Source organism: Myotis yumanensis, unplaced genomic scaffold (genome assembly GCF_028538775.1).
Source record: "Myotis yumanensis isolate MYYU_CA2020_CCGP unplaced genomic scaffold, mMyoYum1.0.hap1 SCAF_15, whole genome shotgun sequence".
NCBI classification, from domain to species: Eukaryota; Metazoa; Chordata; class Mammalia; order Chiroptera; family Vespertilionidae; genus Myotis; species Myotis yumanensis.
The window spans coordinates 14,442,035-14,464,932 of record NW_027223766.1 but is presented as its reverse complement, the minus strand read 5'-3'; the positions used below and the strand labels follow the sequence as shown (position 1 = coordinate 14,464,932).

At 40.2% G+C, this 22,898-nt stretch overlaps 2 protein-coding genes across 2 annotated transcripts; both read left to right on the top strand.

Moving 5' to 3' along the window:
- Nucleotides 1–162: 162 nt before the first annotated feature.
- TMEM70 (transmembrane protein 70) lies at nt 163–7,617 on the top strand. The gene is made up of 3 exons (XM_070392765.1): nt 163–421; nt 1,971–2,076; nt 6,901–7,617. Exons 1-3 carry the CDS (start codon nt 227–229, stop codon nt 7,356–7,358), a joined length of 759 nt encoding a protein of 252 aa, XP_070248866.1. The 5' UTR covers nt 163–226; the 3' UTR covers nt 7,359–7,617.
- Nucleotides 7,618–10,336: 2,719 nt separating this feature from the next.
- LY96 (lymphocyte antigen 96) lies at nt 10,337–22,521 on the top strand. The gene is made up of 5 exons (XM_070391852.1): nt 10,337–10,972; nt 14,151–14,240; nt 18,707–18,835; nt 20,097–20,149; nt 21,065–22,521. The coding sequence occupies exons 1-5, from the start codon at nt 10,864–10,866 to the stop codon at nt 21,161–21,163; spliced, it is 480 nt and encodes a 159-aa protein (XP_070247953.1). The 5' UTR covers nt 10,337–10,863; the 3' UTR covers nt 21,164–22,521.
- Nucleotides 22,522–22,898: the final 377 nt, after the last annotated feature.

Genomic DNA, 22,898 nt, shown 5'->3' with positions numbered 1-22,898 from the left:
CCGGTGTCGCGGCGCCCTAGCTCCGCGGACAGGGAACGCGCGCGACCCGGGGGAAGGTTGCCGGCGGACCGCATATTCAGCGCACGTGCGGCGGCCAATCCGGGCCGGTGGGCTCCAGGGGGCGGGGCCAGCGTGACCGTTCGGGGCCGCCGTTGGGTGAGGAGCCGGCCTTCGGGGTTCCCGGCGCGCGGCGCACCGCTGCCCGTCGCCACTCTTCACGTGCGGGATGCTGCTTTTGGCGTTGGGCGGTCCGTTGGCGGCCGGACGGCGGCTCTGCGGGCAGAGGGCGACGCCGTGGGCGGCCATCGCTTTCCGAGGCCTCAGGGCGACCGTCTCGCGGGGGGCCTCCGGCAGTTCCTCTTGGCCGGTGGGCGGCGGGAGCGCTGGGCGGCGGCTTTTCCGGCGTCCCGCGCCAGCGCAGGTCGGCGGCGGAGGGCTTGCGGGCCGGAGTAAGGGAGGGAAATGGGCGCAGCGTCCTACCTGGGGAGCCCGGCTCTAGGACGGCTTCTCCCCCCGTCGGCCCGTGGCTGTGGTGCGGCCGGAGCCCTCTGCGGGGACCGCAGGAGTAGCCGGACTCGGCCCCGGGAACAGCCCGTGAGCCCGGGCATTACGGCTCCCGCGGGGCTCGGCGCATCCTCTGGGAAGGGGTTCTTCTCTGCGTGGGCCCGAGCACTTTACAGCAGTTTGCCCTTTTTGCAGAAGCTCAGAAGGGTTAATTTGCAACACACTTGGAGTTGTTTTTAAAAAAAATATATATTTTATTGATTTTAGAGGAGGGAGAGGGATCTAGAGATAGAAACATCGATCGGCTGCCTCCTGCCTGCAATCCGGGGCCTGTGCCCTGACCGGGAATCGAACCGTGACCTTCCCGTTCATAGGTCCGTGCACAATCACTGAGCCACACCGGTGGGGCTGAGTTCGGTTTTTTTCATTTGGCGGCTCTATTTTTAGGCATTCGTTTGCTCCCTGGAAAAAAGGGGATGGAGATGCTAATCCTCTCATTTTAATCTGAGTCAGTTGTCTTCTGATCCTGCCCAGTGAAATACCAGGATTAGCAGACATGGTTGAAATTGGAAACTAATTATATTTCAGCAGAAAGGAATTGGGCATGCCTTTTGAAGTTTGTGTGCTGTGAAATTCATTTTCCGATGCTCTGGGGACTCCTGTTCCCATGAAATTTGATGTTGGATTTCAAGTAATATGGTTTCCTTAAAGGGAGCAAAGGATGCCAGGGGATAGATCCAAGGCCTTAAAGACTTTTTTTTTTTTTGGTACTAGCTATAGTATAAATATTTATTTTTATTTTTAAAAAAAATATATTTTATTGATTTTTTACAGAGAGGAAGGGAGAGAGATAGAGGCTTAGAAACATCAATGAGAGAGAAGCATTGATCAGCTGACTCCTGCACACCCCCCACTGGGGAAGTGCCTGCAACCAAGGTACATGTCCTTGACGGGAATCCAACCCGGGACCCTTCAGTCCCCAGGCCGATGCTCTATCCAGTGGGCCAAACCAGCCAGGGCAGTATAAATATTTTAGAAGTAATAAAAACATTCTGGAATTTACACAATCTGATTTTTCAGTGTTTTACTTACATTAATAAAGTTTTTGTTTTTGAAGAGCAAATGCATGTAACTCTGACAATCAAACGAGGGTGATGTTCTCATTAACAGTGGAATAGAAGAAACTATTCCAGTGAAGTTTTTATATGTTCAAGGTCACACTATTTAAAAAGCTTGAAGCTGGGACGAAAACCTAGGCCTTCAAATTCCAACTTAACATGGTCTACTTATGACGGGACTTAAGGAAAGCCATTCTATTAGCAAGTTTGGTATCTTTAGCTCTAGATTATTTGGGAGAGTTCCTTACCTCATGTGACAAGTTCTCTTCATTATCTTAATTTTTTTAAATTTAAAAGTTGTTCTAAATACAATTAATTATCTGCTTATAAAGGTCTCTGTTTTAATAGATACCCATTTGTTGGGAAAGATGTGTTCGATGCTTATACAAACAAGTTGAAAAATCAGAAGACGGAAGACTGATTTATACTGGGAATTTGGCCCGAACAGTATTTGGTGGGTAATCAGAAATGATGGTATTGTCTTTTCCTTTTAATTGTTAAAAAAAAAAGCTCTTAGTATGTGCTACTTTAGCACCTCTTAATTGCAAGACAAGGAAAAAATAAACTATAATTTTTTTTCTTGTGGCTTGTTGATAGAAGATTTAGAGGTTGAGACCTTTGCATTTTTAGATTTAAATAGATTTTTGAAGTCTGTTATGCCTTTGTGATCTTATGGCTAGGTTTTTTTTTTTTTTATATATATTGATTTTTTACAGAGAGGAAGGGAGAGAGAGTTAGAAACATCGATGAGAGAGAAACATCTATCAGCCGCCTCTTGCACATCTCCTACTGGGGATGTGCCCGCAACCAAGTTACATGCCCTTGACCGGAATCGAACCTGGGACCTTTCAATCTGCAGGCCGACGCTCTATCCACTGAGCCAAACCGGTTTCGGCATGGCTAGGTATTAAAGCTTCTTTCCTTTGGTCACCTCTTGGGATGTTTAACAACAAAACAGCAAAAAGTGTATATTCGGGTAACGTTTAAATATACAGAAAAAAAAGAAAATACCTCTGAAGAGGTTATTTTTTTTGAATAAACATTTATTTCATAAATTTTAAAATTTGGCAGTTAAAATGAGCATGTAATACTTTTTTACAGTTTTTTTAGGTCATCTTAGAACTTTCAACAAACATGCTTATTGTGGCTTTTCCAGGTGGTAGAGAATTGTGGAGAAGGAAAAGATGGTGTACTAAATTGCTACAAATTTAAAACTCTTTCCTTAGATCATAATTAGAATTTAGTATGGAACAATTTAGTAGGGAAGATCAGGAGAACTTAGGTATCTCGTTATATAATCTAAAAAAGGTAAAAGCTGAATTATATGGAGGATTGTTTTTATAACCAAGTCCGACATTAGATTTCAACACTCACATTTGCATTTGTGTTTTTGATTATGCTGGTATCAATCAATCATTAAAATTTACTCTGGAAATCTGTGTGTTCTCTAGTGTTTGACATTAAAATAGAGTGCATTTAAAGTACATTTTTAGCTATTTAAAACTTTAGGAGTAAGGACAGGTTATTATCGCTATTGAGTGAAGTCCTGAAGTTATTCTAATCAATTTAGAAATTTCTTCAGAAGTCAATACATGACTACGCCATTGAGCCTGTGCTGTGTCACATTTCTGGCCTGGGATACCTGGATTGATGCCACTGAGTTGTATTAACAGTGATCCCCATCATAACCTTCCTCTGAACAGACACTGTTCCTGCAAATGCAGGAAAGTCATGAATTTATCTAATGTTCCCACTTGAATCCATTCTAGAAAGACGAGAATATTAATAGGAATTAATTTTGGTATGAGTAGGATGTAATATTTGTGTAAGAGGAAATCTATCCAGGGTATTCAAAGTTCTAGAATTGTAACTTGTAGAGCAGTTTAATATTCGATTTCTTTCAGTATTATGATAATAGAAAGTCACTACTTATCAGGGATTAATATTTTTTTTATGTAGAAACAGGGAGAAACATTTTTTTAATGTAAAATTAAGAGACATTAAGATATAGATGCACCATTCTTGAAGGCTCTTTAACTACCAAATGGGTCCTAGTTTAAAGACATTTGCAGACATTTTGTTAATTCAGCAATAAGTAATTACTTATGTCATAGTATTCTCATTTAAGATGAGTAGACTTTAAACATGAGGAAATGTGAAAGAAAGGCATCCCAGGCATGGAAGTAGTATGAGCAAAGGAAGATGGGAAAGCCTAGAATGTTTTGTTTTTTTTTAGAGAGAGGGAAAGACAGAAATATCGATGTAAGAGAAACACATCGATTGGTTGCCTCATGCATGCCCCTGACCAGGGCCTGGGCCGGGGAGGAGCCTGTAACTGAGGTATGTGCCCTTGACAAGAATCGAACCTGGGACCCTTTGGTCCATAGGCTGACGCTCTATCCACTGAGCCAAACTGGCAAATGGCTAGGGCTATGTTTATTTCTTTTTGAAAAATTTTAAGAGAATTTGAGTCAAACTGATGACATATACCAGGGAGCAAGACCTCAAATGCTCTTAGAATATGTTTAAAAAATAGCAATTATTTCAATCCAGGCAAAATAAAGTATATGTGTATATTACTAGGGCTCTTGTAATACATTTCCAGGAACTTGGTGGCTTAAAACAACAGAAATTTATTCTCACAGTTTTGGAGGCTGGAAGTCTGAAGTCAAGGTGTTGACAGGACATGCTCTCTCTGAAGGCTCTGGGGAAGAATTCTTCCTTGCCTCTTCCAGCTTCTGGTAGCTCTCAGCACTACTTTCGTAGCTGCGTAACTCATCTCCGCGTTCTACTTCACAGGGCCTTCTCTGTGTCTGTCCTGCTCTATCCTTATGAGGATACTGCCATTGGAGTTAGGGCCCACCCTAATCCAGTATGATCTCATCTCAATATTTATCTGTCCGCACAGACCCTATTTCCAAATAAGTTGACATTCTGAGATTCAGGGTGGACATAACTTTTGGGGGGATGCTATTCAACCCACTACACTGTGACAGTGGGGGAAAAAGAGGTAGTTGGAAGGGCTGACGAGGCTTTAATATAGGAGGCAACTTGGTCCACATTGTATCCCATGTGTACCAGTGTCATGGCAACTACTGTGAGAGGAAGGAATTATTTTTAAATTACTGATACAAGCCTTCAACCAACAGTAATGGATGAGAGTGTCTACTTTGTCCAACAGCGTCTGCTGTCAAACTTTTGGTTTTTGCCAGTTTGGGGGGGAAATGGCATCTCATTGTGGTTTTTATTGCATGTTTCATATGATTGAGGTTTGGCATCATTTAATCTGTTTAAGGACCATGTGCATTTTTGTTTCAATGAACTGCTTGCTTGTACTTCTTGCATGTTTGTACAGTGTTGAGTTTTTTCTTCTCATATACTAGAAACATTTTATATATTGGGAGTGTTAACTGCATAGAAGTTGCAAATATTTTTCTCATTTGTCTATACTTGTTTATGGTGTTCATATCTATGTACATTTTAATGTGTTCAGATTTACCAGTCTTTCCCCCTGATTGCTTCAGTATTTTGAGTCATAATTAAAAAGTTTTCATATTAGATTACAAAGGACTTCATGGATGTTTTCTTCCTATACCTCTATGATTTTATTTTTTTATATTTAAATCTCGGAATTATTTGGAATTTTCCTGATATATGGTATGAGGGATGGATTGAATTTTATCTTTTTCTGTATGGCTATCCAGCTGTCCCAGTACCACTTTAGCCCATTTATTTTAGATTAGTCTTTATTCTGTACTAAATATCCATATACTATAAAGTTTATTTCTTTTTTTAAAAATATATTTTATTGATTTTTTACAGAGAGGAAGGGAGAGAGATACAGAGTTAGAAACATCGATGAGAGAGAAACATCGATCAGCCGCCTCCCGCACATCTCCCACCAGGGATGTGTCCGCAACCCAGGCACATGCCCTTGACCAGAATCGAACCCGGGACCCTTCAGTCCGCAGGCCGACGCTCTATCCACTGAGCCAAACTGGTTTCGGCAGAAGTTTATTTCTTGATTTTTCGTTTTGTTCCACTGATCAGTCTGCTTTTTTATGCACCAGCACCATGCTTTTTTTTTTTTTTTTTTACTCCTCACCCGAGGATATGTTTATTTTATTTATTTTTTTTAGAAAGAGAGGAAAGGAGAAAGGCGACACACACACACACACACACACACACACACACACACATCAATGTGAGAGAGAAACATTGGTCAGTTGCCTCTCAAACGTACCCCAACCAGAGACCAAACTCAACCTAGGTGTATGCTCTGACAGGGAATCAAACCCTGGACCTTTCAGTGTACAGGACGACATGCCAATCAGCTGAGTTACACCAGCCAGGGCAGTATCGTGCTATCTTAATTACAGTCTTAGGTTTCAGTATCTAACATTCCCCTCCACTTTTATTTTTGTTTTTCCAAATTAACTTTATAATCAGTTAGTCTAAGATATCAACTTGTCTATTTTCCGAACAGATGGTATTTTATTGGGATTGTGTTAAAAGTATACATGCAAAGAAATTTACATTTAAAGTCATTTGTTTACTTATTGTGGTAAAACACATAACAAAATTTATCATTTTAACTATTGTTAAGTATACAGTACAGAAGTCATTGATGTTGAATCTTTCTAATATGATATGTTGAATACCTTTCCCATATATTTCTATCCACTGGTATTATTTTTATTTTTGGTAATTTGTTGTTTTAAGCTTGGGCTCTTAGCTAGATAAAGTTAGCCCCCCATTTGAAGAGTTTATATTATGTATGTGCAGGTGCTTTGTTAATAGAGAGTTTTATTTGATAATGTGCTGACTGAATTGATTGTTATAGTATTCATAATGATCTTTGAGTGTTGTTAAATCTTTTATTGGGGAACTGAGGTAGAGGCCAGTTAATCCTAAAGCACTTTTCCCATCTGGAGAGGCAGTGCGCTGGAATGGCCAATGGCCTGGACTTGAGTCACATGGCCTGGGTTTGAATCCCAGCACTGCAACTTGGTAGCTACGTGACATTGAACAAGGGCCTCATTTTTCCCATCTCAGATTACCTCATGTTAATAATTGTGCATATGTGTTATAGGGCTGTCTATAGATTTCATGAATAAAATATGTAGAGTGCTTCAGACAGAACCTGGAATGTTATAACACTTACGTGTTTTGTTTTAATGATGATATAGTAAGAAGAAATGTGGGAAATTAATTGGATAGGTTGATTGTTTCATAAAATTTAAAAGTATTAATCCTCTCCCTTTTTTTTCCTGTTTAGGTGTGAAATGTTTCTCTTATTCTACAAGTGTGATCAGCCTTATATTTCTACCATACATTTTTGCCCAAAATAATATTGTATTTGGAAGTCTGCCTTTGCAAATCTTATTTTATGGCATCATAGGAAGCTTTACACTGATCACTCCAGTCCTGCTTCACTTAGTTACAAAAGGCTATGTCATTCGGTTGTACCATGAGGCCACGACAGATACTTACAAAGCCATTACTTACAATGTTTTGCTTTCAGAAACCAGTACTGTGTTTCAACAGAATGATGTGAAGATTCCAAGCAGCACACATCTGTTTACCACATTTTATGCTAAAACAAAATCACTGTTAGTTAATCCAGGTCTCTTTCCAAACCCCAAAGACTATGACCATCTAATGGGTTATGACAAACCATTCACTTTTGATATGGAAGAAGCCAGTGAAAAGAAACAGCTTGAAGATGAGAAATGAGTCTGTTGTTTTTATGTTTGTGCTTAAATGTGATTTATTTTCCCGTGTATAATAATAAAATTGCCTTTACTTTTGTTTTCTATTAGTGATTGTTAAAAAATTGAAACTGTAACAAACTTTTGATTAATTTTCAGATAATTATATTCCCTCATAATAACAAGGTATGCTTGAAAAACAAAATGCAATATTCCACCATTTGTGTTTTGAAAAAGGTGTGGAAATACATGTACATGCTGGCATATGCATGGATAATGAATAAGTGTGGTTGTCTTTCAGCTGGGAATTGGATATCAGGCTCATAGGGGGGTTATTTTTCCTTTGTGTTTGGATTTTTTTAAGTATAGATACAATCTTTTCTCACATTAAAAACTTTAAAAAAATTTACATGTTCTGGAAAGCAGTGTGAATCTGCTTCCTTTGGTCCCAGCTTGTTACCTCGGTTCTCTGACAGGGCTGCCTGTAATAAGGCTCTCCATGTGGTAAGCTGTGGGGAAATGGTGCCCTCAGCAGTGTCTTCTGTGGTCCCTCACGCACTCCTTCCTTGGTGCATCCTATCAGTAGGAAAAGAACTTGCACTAAGGTGGATAGTACTTTCATAAATAGCGATCTCTGCTAACTTACTAAGTATTGGCATTTTAAGATTTTACCTCTAATTGTAAAACAAAAGTTGGTTCCTGTGAAGGATTTTCAGCCAGGAGCAAAAGAGCTCAAACCATTTAGATCTGTAGATACTTAAGTGCCTAGTGCAGTTATGGCGAATCTTTTGAGCTCAGCGTGTCAGCATTTTGAAAACCCTAACTTTGGTGCCGTGTCACATATAGAAATTTTTTGATATTTGCAACCATAGTAAAACAAAGACTTATATTTTTGATATTTATTTTAGATATTTAAGTGCCATTTAACAAAGAAATCAACCAAAAAAATGAGTTCGCGTGTCACCTCTGACACATGTGTCGTAGGTTCACCATCACTAGCCTAGTGTATGCTAGGTACTGTGCTAATTGCCAGAGTCACAGTTCTTAACACCCAGACTGCATGGAGCTACCTAATGTCTTACTGCCTGCCAAGATGGTGAGGCTAATCTTCACGCCTTGCCTCTACAAGGGAGGTTGATGGGGAAGCAGCAGGGCCATCACTAGTTCATAGGGATGATCAAGTCCGAAACTGCTAGCTTATAGCTTTAGATAGAAAAGAGCATATTTGTGACACCCAGAGCCTGCCTTCTGCTAGGTCCTAGGATCTGCCAGCTTGCCCTGCAGAGAGCGGGCTCAGAAAGGGTCTCAGAAAGATAAGCTGGTTACATCTCTTTGCAAGTTGGGTCTCTGCCTGCCTGTTCTGCCCTGTGTTACTTAGGTCTATTCTTGTTGCTGTCTTAGTTAATGTGATATATATCTTTTTGTTGTTAATCCTCACCCAAGGATATTTTTCCATTGCTTTTGAAGTGGAAGGAAGGGAGGAGGGAGCAGGGGAGAGAGAAACTTTGATGTGAGAAACATTGGCTGCCTCTAGCATGTCTCCTACTGGGGATCAAGCCTGCAACCCGGGTATGTGCCCTGACTTAGGATATAACCGGAGACCTTTTGGTGCATGGGACAATGCTCAATCAATCAACTGAGCCACACTGACCAGGGCTAAACACATTTTTAAATTATAGTAAAATGTATAACAAAAATTTACCATCTTAACCAATTTTAAGTGTGCAGTTTAGTACAATTCAGTATAGTGTTAACTATATTTACATTGCTGTGCAACAGATGTCTAGAACGTTTTTATCTTGCAAACCTGAAACTTAATATCTATTGAACAACTCCCCATATCCTCCTCTCCCGTGGATTTGTGCCTTTGAAAAAAATGGAAGCCCAGCCGGTGTGGCTCAATGGTTGAGCATTGACCTATGAACCAGGAGATCACGGTTCGATTCCCTGTCAGGCATATGCCTGGTTTGTGGGCTTGATCCTCAAGATGGGGCATGCAGGAGGCAGCCGAACAATGATTCTCATCATTGATGTTTCTATTTCTCCCTCTTCTTCTCTGAAATCAATAAAAAAAATGTTTTAAAAGTAATTTAAAAGAAAAGAAAAGTTGCAAAACTGCCTGAGCAGCAAGACCTTCTTCTGGGGCTGTTTGAGAAAGCTCACTCTCATTAAGGGCCTGCAAGTGCAATCCTATGACTTCAGCAGAGCTTTTGACCTACAAGGAGTTTTCCCTCATTCTTGTCCTGGGTCTGAGCCCTGAACTTCAGGGAAACTCCTCAATTTGGATCAATCATTGCTTATATTTTGAAGAGTTACTTTTGTGAATTAAAATTTCTTCAGATTTCATTTCCAACTCAGGTTAAGTGTTTTCATAGAGAAATTCTGTGTTTGTTACACTAAACCCACATATACAACAAATACCTCTATTAAATAGTTTAAAATGTAAAAAAAAAAAAAAAAGTCACACAGTTCTTTTTTTTTTTTTAATATATTTTAATGATTTTTTACAGAGAGGAAGGGAGAGGGATAGAGAGCTAGAAACGTCCATGAGAGAGAAACATGGATCAGCCGCCCCCTGCACACCTCCTACTGGGGATGTGCCCGCAACCAAGGTACATGCCCTTGACTGGAATCGAACCCGGGACTCTTCAGTCCACAGGCCGACGCTCTAGCCACTGAGCCAAACTGGTCAGGGCGTCACACAGTTCTTGAAACCTTTTACCAACATGTGCTTATGACCACCTAAACTTGTAGATTTTTAGGCCCCAACTCCATGCCATTGTAATCCCAAACTATATCCTATAAATGATTTCAAATAGCAAAGAATCTAAAGGATTAACTTTTTCTGGAATGGAATAAGAATTTTGAAATGAAATTCATGCCATACGTGAAATAGTGGTCATTTTATTATTAGGGCTCAAAATACTTCCTGGAGCTGCAGTTTGCTTAAGAAAGTGCATTCTCAAGCCTGGCGGGGCCCCAGCCCACAAGACAGACCTACAGCTGATGGACTGTCTGGGGTCTTGTGCAGCCTGGCTCTGCCCCATGGCTGAACTGTTGCTGAGCAGAAATAGTGTGCAGAGGGCTGTTCAGTCGGATCTATTTGCCCAGTGCTCTGGGCCATGAGAAATTGTGTAAAGAGCCTCTGTGGGAAAATAACAATGTACACGGAAAAGGGGTGTTGTCTGTTGGGATCCTAAAGGATACCTACAGGCTGGCTTTGTTACTGTTGACTGGGAAATACCTTGTTTTGTGTGTAAAGCTCTGCGCTGTAATTTGCATCAAGTGTTGGAAAAGAGTACATATATTCTAAATCATTTTCTTTTCTCCCCTTGCAGGAAGTGCTCAAATATCACACACACACACACACACACACACACACACACACACAAAGAGGAAACGGATTGGAACTTAGAAGTCATGTGACTGATGACTAAGTTGACTCTTTCCTACTTACTGAAAGGGAAGAAGAGCCTGAGGATGAGTTGCTGGTTCTCCTTGCATTTGTAAAGTTTTGGAGCTATTAAATCATGTTCCCACTTATGCTTTTTTCCACCCTGTTTTCTTCCACGTTGCCTGAACCCAGGGAGCACTGGATCTGCAACTCCTCTGATGTGAGCCTTTGGTATAGCTACTGCGGTAAGTGCACAGCAACAAGTGGTTGTAGTGCCAACTATTTCGAGGGTGTGTTTTCACAGGAACCTCATTCTGCTGTGGTGGGGACACAGGAAGCGTCGTGTGTTCCGGCTGCTGCCGGCAGCAAGAGTGACGGCTGATGACTTCCCTGTGTGGGTTATCTTGATCCTTCACAGGCCTCACCAGTCTCTAAACTGTTGTTCTTGACCTCCAAGTGCTTCTGTTGTTTCCTGTGGTTAACTGTCTCCACCTTGAGCCTAGCTTCAGATTCCTCCCGGTTTGGGCAGAACTGTCTGCTTCTGAGCTTTTGCCTCCAGCCCCAAGACTAGTTCTTGACAAGGAAGCACAGTCCCAGGTGCCTCCTGGAACGGATTAATGTGGCCAGCAATTTTCAACCGCTGGGCCACAATATTTAAAACACACGGCACCTGGCTATTTAGTCAGGGGCACAGACCTCTTTTCCCTTAGACTGTCAAATAAAAAAGTGACAGCAGCCAACACAACAATAGCCTTTTGGTATGAATGAATAAGAATTATACGTTCTTTTTCTTTTTTATCGGATCAGCAAAAAAAAGAAAAGTACATTTCTTGATGGACTACAGCATTTTAATCTGTAAAATGAAAGTGATTTTAGAACCTATCTGAGGTAAAATTTTTAACACAGAGCCACATAGAAACAGTCTTGACTACTTTTTAAAAAATCAGCCATACCTAATGCTATGGACTGGTCTGATCACTGCCCTACCCAGACCTCTTTTTCTGAAAGCACAGCTTCAGGGCTTGGCCACTGTCTTTCTTTGGTGCTTTCCACTTCCTTGCTCACCATGGGTTGGATATAATATCAGAGAGGTTGAAAGAGAGGTTTGCCAAAATATTAGTTCTTTGAGATTCTTTTGGGAAAGGGGATTTATGGTTTAACCATTTGGGGGAGAATTACAAATGTCTGTTGAGTTCTGAGAAGTTGTGCAAAGAAGAAACCTATTTAATCTCCAGGTTTATCATTTTATTTTATTTCATCTTTTGAGTGTGTGTTGACTATCGTAAGAAATATACTCTGGCAAACACTAATAGACATTATTTCCGGGGAGTTAGCATAATTGACAGGTGTGAGAGCAAGACCAAGCTTTGTGGGTTGTGCTGAATTCCCTCTCAACCTGGCTCTGGAATTTCTCCATCCTACAAGATCAGTGTCCATTCCCTCTTCCAAAAGGGCTCCTCCGTCCACTGGGCCTACACGTTGATCATGCCACCTTCTCTATGCTAATTTTCAGGGGGCCTTTGTTTATATACCACTTCATATTATAATTAGCTTTTAAGCTCCTAGTATCAATAATTTGATTTGTCTTTTAAAAAATATTTTTATTGCTGCCGAAACCGGTTTGGCTCAGTGGATAGAGCGTCGGCCTGCGGACTGAAAGGTCCCAGGTTCGATTCCAGTCAAGGGCATGTACCTGGGTTGCGGGCACATTCCCAGTAGGAGATGTGCAGGAGGCAGCTGATCGATGTTTCTCTCTCATCGATGTTTCTAACTCTCTATCTCTCTCCCTTCCTCTCTGTAAAAAATCAATAAAATATATTTAAAAAAAATATATATTTTTATTGCCCTAACCCAGTGGTTGGCAAACTCATTAGTCAACAAAGACAAATATCAACAGTACAACGATTGAAATTTCTTTTGAGAGCCGAATTTTTTAAACTTAAACTATATAGATAGGTACATTGTTATTAACTTAATTAGGGTACTTCTAAGGCTTAGGAAGACCCACACTCAAGGGGCCAAAGAGCTGCATGTGGCTCGCGAGCCGCAGTTTGCCGACCACGGCCCTAACCGGTTTGGCTCAGTGGATACAGTGTCGGCCTGCTGACTGAAGGATCCCAGGTTCGATTCCTGTCAAGGGCATGTACCTTAGTTGTGGGCACATCCCCAGTAGGGGATGTGCAGGAGGCAGCTGACCAATGTTTCTCTCTCATCAATGTTTCTAACTCTCTATCCCTCTCCCTTCCTCTCTATAAAAAAATCAATAACATACATTTTTAAAAAATATATGTTAGTGATTTTTAGAGAAAGGGAGAGGGAGAGAGAGAAACATCAAAATGAGAGTGAATCAATGGGCTGTGTCCTGCACATCCCCTATTGGGGATTTAGCCAGTAACTCAGATATATACCCTCACTGAGAATTCAACCGGCAACCTTTTGGTGCATAGATGACACCCAACCAATTGAGCTGATTTGTCTTTTGATTTTTTTTTTTATTTTCAGAGAGGAAGAGAGAGGAAGAGGGAGAAACATCAGTGATGAGAGCGAATCATTGATCAGCTGCCTCCTGCATATCCTGTACTGAGGATGGAGCCCGCAACCTGGGCATGTGCCCTAACTGGAACCGAACCTGAATCCTTCTGTCCACAGGCCGACGCTCTATTCACTGAGCCAAACCAGGTAGGGCTGTCTTTTTATTAAAAAAAAAAAAATTGTATTGATTTTTAGAGAGTCAGGAAGGGAGTGGGAGCGAGAAAGAAACATTGATTGAGGATCAAGCCTGAAACCTGGCCATGTGCCCTGATTGGTAATCGAACCGTGACTTCCTGGTTCATAAGTCAACCAAAGCTCAACCACTGAGCCACACCAGCTGGGCTAAGCAGATGATTGTACAAATGATTACTTATTCAAGTTCCATACTAGTTTTAGGTCTGTTCCAACTTTCTATTCTTCAGTCCTTTTGGGGACCCCCTCTTGGAAAATTTGGGCATCTGGATACATGAATTAACCTCTTCCCTCCCGAGTGAAGCTGGAGACTAGAGGATTCTTTTCCTGTCTTTGCTGTGCCAGACTCAGGGTCTCTGTTGAGAGGGTGTCCTGAATCTCTCCACCAACTTCAGTGAGTCTTCATTCGAGTTTTCCTGGGTCACAGGACACTTTCGATTAGTTTCTGATTTCTCACAAAGGGAATTTGTCCATGAATTGTTGTTGAATTCGAAGTTTGTGGGGGAAAGAAGGGTCTTGGACTTCCTACTCTGCCATCTTGGGACGCTACTCCTCTGGAGAAGGAGATATTTTTAACCATCATCAGTTTTTCTCATTATACAATTTTAATACTAAAGGCATCATTTGGGGCGGGGGTGAATTTCAGAATATTTTACTTTATTGGAAATAATGCATTGACATTATCTTCATTCTATTTAGATAACATGAAATATCCTATTTCAATAAGAAGTGAACCCTGTGTAGAATTGAAGGGAAGCAAAGGATATTTGCATATTTTCTTCATTCCAAGTAAGTTTTGTAACAAAACCAAAGTTTTGTTAATGTACATCTGTTAAAAGAATTCAAGTGATATCAATGACAAATGATTGTGTTCCAAATGTACATGTATTAGTTTTCTGTTATTATGTAACAAATGACCGCAATCTTAATATCTCAAAACAGTACACATTTACTGTCTCATAGTCTGCGTGGTAGTAATCTGGGCGTGGCTTCACCGTGCCTGCTTCAGGATCTCCCGCCAGGTTGCAGTCAAGCTGTCTGCCAGGACTGGGGTCTCTCCTGAAGGCTCAATTAGGGAAGGATTCTCTGCAGTTCACATGTGACTTTTGACAGGATTCAATTCCTGTCTGGCTGCTGGCCTTTTCACCATGGCTTCTTGCTTCATCAAAACCAGCAAAGGGGACAGTCAGCTAACAAGATAGAGGTCACAGTCTTGGGTTGCCTAATCATGGAAGTGCCACTCTATCAACTTGGCTTTATCTATTTGTTAGAAGCAAATTACTAGGCTCACACTCATGGGGAAGAGATTCCATAATGGTATGGAGGGTAAAAGTGGAAATAATATGAGACTTCTAACAATCTATTAGGTATTAGTATATCCTTTGTCAGCCATTAGCTATTCAACTGATAAATAAAGTTAGGTTTCCACCAGTTAAAGATCTGTGTATGAGCAAGCCAGGGCATTTTTTTCCTAAAGGTGACCCCCCTTCTAAAAAAAAATAAGATGATGATGGGATAAAAAAAGACAATGTTTTTTGTTTGTGTTGTCTTGTTTTTCCTCTCTGTGATTTTACTTGTCATCAGCTTAGTAAAAAATAAATTGGGTGATAGTTATAACATCAGGTTGGATCCAAGTGTTTGGGAAAACACAAAAACCTTTATCCTCTCTTACCAGGCATCTTCACTGTGTGAAGCCCTAGGATCCCAGGACACTTCAGTTCTCGTCATCCTCCTCACCATTACTGTTTATCATCACCTACAATCTAGCTTGTATTTGGAGCTTATAGTTTACTAAGGGCTTTCACATATGTAAGCTTAGATAAAGATTTCCCTAGTTTTAGTTCTCTAGCTTACAAGAAAGAGGTAGCTGAGAACCCAGAAATAATAGATAATAAACTTGTGCTTTACTATTTCTGAAATTAAGTGTTCAACCTGCACTTAATTTCTGTGTTGGACACTTGGTTTCTGTATTCATTTAGTCATTGAAAAATGCATAGTATATTTCAAGTATTGTGATAGGTACTGTGAATTCATTGATAAATAAGACATCCTCTTGACCTTCAAGAATCTTCCAGGGCAATAGGAGGGACAGACCTATAGATACATGGCATGGTAAGTGAAGTGACAGTAAAGAGGCTGAGTGATAACACAGAGCAAAGAGCAATCAACTCTATTCACTTCATTGTCTTGGCCAAGAGTAAAATATATTTTTATCCCTAAATTTTTGCCTGGCTCTACAATTTCTTCTTCTTTTCTCAGGTTTTGTTTTCTGGTCTATGTGATGTGCTTTACCCCTAGATGTTTGGCAGAAGTGATTTATATGACATAACGAGTGACCTAATTTTCAAGCAAACCTCTTGTCCTTACACACAGGAAGCGAGTTGTATCCTTGCAGATCCAAGTAGTAATAATACAATATGGTATTGCTCAGGGTTCTCTGAAAAGCAGATACCAAGAAGGAATTAGGCATATAAGACATTAATCCGGAGGATCTGATACCTTTGAAATGAGAGAAGAAAGGAAGGAGAATTTGGTAGCATGGTCATCAGACCAAAATGCGTCCCTGAGATCCTGTCAGCTAGGTCAATGGGGAGCCTTAGAGCAAAGATTACCTATCACACGTGTGCCATGACAGGCAGCAGTAGGCTGGCTCTGTGTCCTTGCCGTGCTCGGTCATTAGCGGAGCGACCTGTGGGAGGTTGGCCGCTGGCTGAGATGGATATGAAGGTGCAGCAGCTGGGGGCTGTCTGCCAACTACCTTCCTGCCAGCAGGGTCTTTGGAAGGAAGGTTTGAGTAGTGTACCTTTGTGGCCACCACAGATACCCTAATCATTTACTAAGTATGACATTTATATCATTATGCTAATTTACTAACAAAATAATTATTCAGTTATATTTTTATAGAATTTTGTCATTATGATCTGAGTTTCCCTAGAATATACTAGAATTTCTGTGTAAAGTCTGGGGCCACATTATAGAAGTCAACCTTGTTTTTATGGTGCTATCTCTACTATTCAGTAAGAGCTGTAAGTAGAAATTGAATAAAAAATAGATATTATTTATTTTGAGACTTTATAACCTTGCTAGTAAATTATTTGTGTACCATTAATTGATTGACAAATAAGGCTGGACTATAAGCCTCCCTGAAAATTACTTCTGGTAGTTCCTGGGGAGGTAAAAAAAAGTCTTCTTAGTTACCACATGACAGCCACCAGGTTCTTACCTCTCACTCCAACATCCACATTAATATCCCTGGCCTGCTGAGCCATGCAAGTGGTACCTCACCTTGACTATTTGTCATGTGCCTCACATGACCACAGTGATGTCCAAGGACAAGAAGCTTCTCAAGATGTAGACCACTGAGATATCAAAACAGCACTTCCTTTCTTGGTGTCAGTGGAGACCGGGAACATGCTGTGTTCCATGCAGCAATGAAAGAAGGTCTCTTGTCCTGCCTAGTCCTTGTATACCCCAGCAGTACTGCTATGTGTCTGTCTCAGGAATTTCTCATAAAAACAGCTCTTCAGCTTCTGCCCACATCCATGTTTTTGGAGAGGTTCAGGCTAAAGTCCATGGACTGGACCATGGGACTACTGTTATGTTCTTTATACTCTACTCCATAAGTAGAGAAGTAGAGACAAATTAGGAAGTTTGGTGGTACCTTAGGCTCAGAGTAATGAGGGCCTGCATTAAAACTGTGGCAATGGGCCCTGACTGGTTTGGCTCAGTGGATAGAGCGTCAGCCTGCGGACTGAAGGGTCCTAGGTTCAATTCTGGTCAACGGCATGTACCTTGGTTGCAGGCACATCCCCAGTGGGGGGTTGTTCAGGAGACAGCTAATGGATGTTTCTCTCTCATCAATGTTTCTAGCTCTTTTTTAAAAAAAAATATATTTTATTGATTTTTTACTGAGAGGAAGGGAGAGAGATAGAGAGCTAGAAACATCAATGAGAGAGAAACATCGATCAGCCGCCTCCTGCACATCCCCCACTGGGGATGTGCCCGCAACCCAGGCACATGCCCCTGACCAGAATCGAACCTGGGACCCCTCAGTCCGCAGGCCGACGCTCCATCCACCGAGCCAAACCGGTTTCGGCGATGTTTCTAGCTCTTTATCCCTCTCCCTTCCTCTCTCTAAAAAATCAATAAAATATATTTAAAACAACAACAACAACAACTGTGGCAATGGGGCCGAAATGGAGACTAGTAAGATTACTGGGATTAGGAATTCTCGTGCTGATTTGCTGATGAAGATGAGGAAATCGATTTAGGATCTATAGGGTGAGATGATGACCAGCATTTGAATAGAGATATCGAATGCATATATGAGACAGTATTTAGGAGAAAGGTTGAGACTAAAGATGATGATTTAGGAATTAGTATCCTATGTGGCAGAGTAAATATTGAGGAAAACTGAGGACAGAAACCCTAGGTAGGGGAGTCAATGAACTAGACTGAGGAGGAGTCAGAGAGGTTGAAGGACAACCAGAGAGAGTGGGAGCACTGACACCAAACCAAGGAGAGAGTTTTGAGGAGGAGCTGGCAGCTCTGTTACCCACAGTCAAATTCAAGTTAAAGTTGGAAAACTTTTCCTTTGGTTATGGCTACAATGAGCCCTGGTGACCTTATTAGGAAAATATTTTCAATGAGGTGGTGGCTACAATAAACTATTTTCATTATTAAAAAGTTGTACATCTTTCCCAGTTGGGCCAACTGGATAATATAAGAATTGAGCAAAATGCATTGTTTACTGGCTTTTCTCATGTTAATTGATAATAGGGAGACCACGAGGAAATAATAAATGGCTCATACACCTAATTTTTAATCAAAAGGTTTAATTTTATCCTCCAAGAAATCTTTCATCAAAACTACTAAAAAGTAGGCATGAGTTGATTATCATTATTTCCTTTCTTTTCTTTGAACTTCCTAGCAGAACTGTAAGTAGAACAGAAAGTTTTATATCTTCATTTGATAGTTTTCTAAAAAAACAATTTTCTCTATTTTTAGGCATAGCATATAATTCTTACTGTGGAATATTCTATTTGATTACAATCCACTAGTTACCCTCTCAAAACTCCAGTTTTCTCATTTACAGAATAAGGATCACAATACCCACATTATAGGTAGTTGTGAAGATTAAATGAAATTATGTTGCAAAAGCACAGGACATGTTTTAAGTACATAATAAATATTAACTATTATTTATAAAATAATCTCTTATTAAAGGAACTAATGGGATTTTTTTTCTTTTTAAGGAAGAGACATAAAAAATTTATATTTCAATCTATATTTATCTTTTAACACTGTGGATTTTCCGATGCGCAAAGAAGTCATTTGCCAAGGATCTGATGATGATTATTCTTTTTGTAGAGCTCTAAAGGGAGGTAAGCATTTAATCTATGTTACTCTCAGAATCAAATAGAATAGTTTATGAGAATGTTCTGAAAATTACATACACTGAAAATGTGAAGTTCCTTTTCTGATAATAACTCTTTATTCCCATTTAAAATTTTTACTTTTAGCAGTTTGGACATTTTACAATTCTGTTATTGAGTTATTATTAAGATGTGTTTGCAGGGATATTAGAATTTTTACCTTGTTCAGATAATATTTGTATATTTACCCTCAGTTATGGTTCTCTTTTTCTAAACATTACATTTATTATTTTTCATGGAAACTTACTATATTTTGCTGCAGAGCTACCTTCAGTGTTCTTTATACTTTACCTCAGAAGAAGGGAAGTGGAGACAAATTGGGAAGTTTGGTGGTACCCTAAGCTCAGAGTAATGAGGGCCTGCATTAAGACTGTGGTAATGGGGTTGAAATAGAGACTAGTAAGATTTATTGCCCCAATGAAGGGGAAAATTCTTAAAGATAATGAGTTCTGATCTGGGTATGTTGAGCTCAAGGTAATTTTGGAACATTCAAATAAACATGTCCATTTGGCAGCTGATATATGGGCCCAAAGCTGAGGACATTCTGATTTAAGAAACACAGATGCTGCCCGACTGGTGTGGCTCAGTTGGTTGAGTGACCCATGCACCAAGAGGTCGCCTGTTCAATTCCCCATCAGAGCATGTGCCCAGGGTTATAGGCTTGATTCCCAGCAGGGGGTGTGCAGAAGGTAGCCGGTCCTTGTGATATTTCTTTCATCAATGTTTCTATCTCTCTCTCCCTCTACCTTCCTCTCTCTCTAAAATCAATTAAAAATATTTTTTAAAATCTTCCTAAATTAAAAAAAAAGAAACATCATGAGACCCTTGAAAGTTTGGGACTTGAATTAGTACCAGACATATCTGCTTTTAAAGTAACTGTCCTTCTCTATTATACCCTGCTGAAGGAGCAGTAGTATTAAATATGCACATATATTACTTGGGATAAAGCATATTAGCACTCGCTTGTTCATCACTCATTCACCGTTGGGACCAGTGGGCCTTAAAAGTTTGCATCCACTAATGCTGGTCCTGAGAGAGGCTTGCGGTGGGAGAGGAGCCCCCGGAGAATGGGAGCCAGGGGATAAGACTTATTATTTCTCTACAGTTTTGTTTGGGAGTGCTGCTGCCAGTGGTAGAAGTGTCAAAGGTGAATGCTGTACTACCAAAAAAGTCACTTAGTGATGTCCCGTTTTTTGTGTTTTGTTTGCAGAGACTGTGAATACAACAGTGCCATTCTCCTACAGGGGCATCCTGTTCTCTAAGGTATTGTCTAAGAGTCATTTTGTCCTTTCTTAATCTTTGGCAGTAACAGATGTGTGAAGAATTTGAATAAGCAGTTTGCAATTTAAAAAATCGATATTCAAGCCCTGGCTGGTGTGGCTCAGTGGATAAAGCACTGGCCTGCGGACTGGGCGAGTCCTGGGTTCTATTCTGGTCAGGGGCACGTGCCTGGTTGCTGACTTGATCTCCAGTGGGGGGCATGCAGGAAGCAGTCGATCAGTGATTCTCTCTCATCATTGATGTTTCTGTCTCTCTCTCCCTCCCCTTCCTCTCTGAAATAAAAAAATATATATTAAAAAAAATCGATAGTCAAGATTTTCCCCTACTTTTATTTGGTTTTGGGTGTTTTCCCATTTCTTATTTCTGAAGAATATGGAAATATAAAAAAGTTACATGAAAGAAAGCTCTTTTTCACATCATGTTTTTCCTGTAATATACACGGCTAAAAGTAATGCAAATGCTCACTGTTAATACATTGAATGACTTTTGGGTGAAAGCACTGTAAGAACTCCGTAGCTGCCTCTATGAATAATAACCATGTGCTTTTAGATGTTTGCATTAGATACCTAGCAAGGAAAATTTTGCACATTTCACTTTGGGTGAATATTTAAAAATAAACTTTAACAATGCATATTCTATACTGATTACAAATGATATTTAGTGTTTGAAAATCTCATAGGTTAGTTTCAAAAATTGTTAAAAAACATTCTCATACTTGGGAAATAAATGAGTTTTGAGTCTGCTGAATTCAAAGACACAAAATTTCATCTCATTAGAAAACTGAGAAAATGATAACCAATCCAATTTAAATGACTTCCTCCTAGTAATAAAAAAAGTCTTTGAAAATAGAAGCACATAGCATTTTATATTACTTGTGTTTCTTATTCCTCATTTTAGGGAAAGTACAGATGTGTTTTGGAAGCCATCACTGGGAATACTGAAGAAATGCTCTTTTGTTTGAATTTTACCATCATACACCACCCTACTTTCAATTAGAATAAATCTAATGTGCCAGCCACTGAAGCAAGTCTTGCCCCAGAAGGGTGTCTTCAGCACAGAAGTTCTCCCACTGCAGACACAGCTGATTCCCCCAGCCAATTGGCCAGGAGGTCAATTCATTCCAGTGATAACTACAACAATCAAGGCTTAACTACAACAAGACTGTGCACAAAGCCCACAAAGGGGTGCACCAAGAGTGTCCACCTCAGGTAATTGGGGAGGCTGAGCCACTGGGCCCTATAGGACACCTAGCACACAAAGCCACTCTACCAACACAGGGAAGCAGCCAAAATGCGGAGACAAAGAAGCAGGTCACAAATGACAGAAATGGAAGAAAGCAAACGATTGGATATAGAATTCAAAACCACGATTATAAGGTTTTTCAAGAATTTTATGGAAACCGCCAATAAATTTAGTGAGACCCTGGAGGATATGAAAAAAGACCAACTAGAAATTAAGCATACACTGACTGAAATAAAGAATAATATACAGAGATCCAACAGCAGACCAGAGGAGCGCAAGAATCAAGTCAAAGTTTTGAAATACGAAGAAACAAAAAATACCCAACCGGAAAAGCAAAAAGAAAAAAGAATCCAAAAATATGAAGATAGTGAAAGGAGCCTCTGGGACAACTTCAAGCGTACCAACATCCGAATTATAGGGGTACCAGAAGAAGAGAGAGGGCAAGATATTGAAACCCTATTTGAAGAAATAATGACAGAAAACTTCCCCTACCTGGTGAAAGAAATAGACTTACAAGTCCAGGAAGCGCAGAGAACCCCCAACAAAAGGAACCCAAAGAGGACCACACCAAGACACATCATAATTAAAATGCCAAGAGCAAAAGACAAAGAGAGAATCTTAAAAGCAGCAAGAGAAAGAAACTCAGTTACCTACAAGGGAGTACCCATACGACTGTCAGCTGATTTCTCAACAGAAACTTTGCAGGCCAGAAGGGAGTGGCAAGAAATATTCAAAGTGATGAACAGCAAGAACCTACAACCAAGATTACTTTATCCAGCAAAGCTATCATTCAGAATTGAAGGTCAGATAAAGAGCTTCACAGATAAGGAAAAGCTAAAGGAGTTCATCACCACCAAACCAGTATTATATGAAATGCTGAAAGGTATCCTTTAAGAAGAGGAAGAAGAAGAAAAAGGTAAAGATACAAATTATGAACAACAAATATGCATCTATCAACAAGTGAATCTAAGAATCAAGTGAATAAATAACCTGATGTACAGAATGAACTGGTGATTATAATAGAATCAGGGACATAGAAAGGGAATGGACTGACTATTCTTGGGGGGAAAGGGGTGTGGGGGTGCAGGAAGAGACTGGACAAAAATCGTACACCTATGGATGAGGACAGTGGGAGGGGTAAGGGCAGAGGGTGGGGTGGGAACTGGGTGGAGGAGAACTATAGGGGGGAAAAAGAGTTACAACTATAATAATCTGAACAATAAAAATTTAATTAAAAAAAATATCTAATGTGCCAGGACTGACCGCAGACCCTGAGTGATGGATGAATGGATTAGTCTGACACTTGTTTCTGTGAAAGAGTGGCTAAGGAACTGCTTGGCTATAGGCACCAAATAGCTTGCCTCCTTAGGCTTTTATTGTAATAACAGCTTGAACTCAAATTAACCTCCAGATACAATCAGCAGGGTAAGTATCCTTGAGAAAGTATATGCTTCTACAAGGTCGTGTCTAAAAACTAAACATAGACATT

What these genes read in the sequence shown, in the direction of transcription:
- TMEM70 (XM_070392765.1), top strand. Translation starts at nt 227, where the DNA reads ATGCTGCTTTTGGCGTTGGGCGGTCCGTTGGCGGCCGGACGGCGGCTC. An exon ending in GGCGTCCCGCGCCAGCGCAG is followed by an intron (nt 422 to 1,970) that starts GTCGGCGGCGGA and finishes CTGTTTTAATAG; the next exon opens with ATACCCATTTGTTGGGAAAG. An exon ending in TTTGGCCCGAACAGTATTTG is followed by an intron (nt 2,077 to 6,900) that starts GTGGGTAATCAG and finishes TTTCCTGTTTAG; the next exon opens with GTGTGAAATGTTTCTCTTAT.
- LY96 (XM_070391852.1), top strand. Translation starts at nt 10,864, where the DNA reads ATGTTCCCACTTATGCTTTTTTCCACCCTGTTTTCTTCCACGTTGCCT. An exon ending in TTGTAGAGCTCTAAAGGGAG is followed by an intron (nt 18,836 to 20,096) that starts GTAAGCATTTAA and finishes TTTTGTTTGCAG; the next exon opens with AGACTGTGAATACAACAGTG. An exon ending in GGGGCATCCTGTTCTCTAAG is followed by an intron (nt 20,150 to 21,064) that starts GTATTGTCTAAG and finishes TCCTCATTTTAG; the next exon opens with GGAAAGTACAGATGTGTTTT.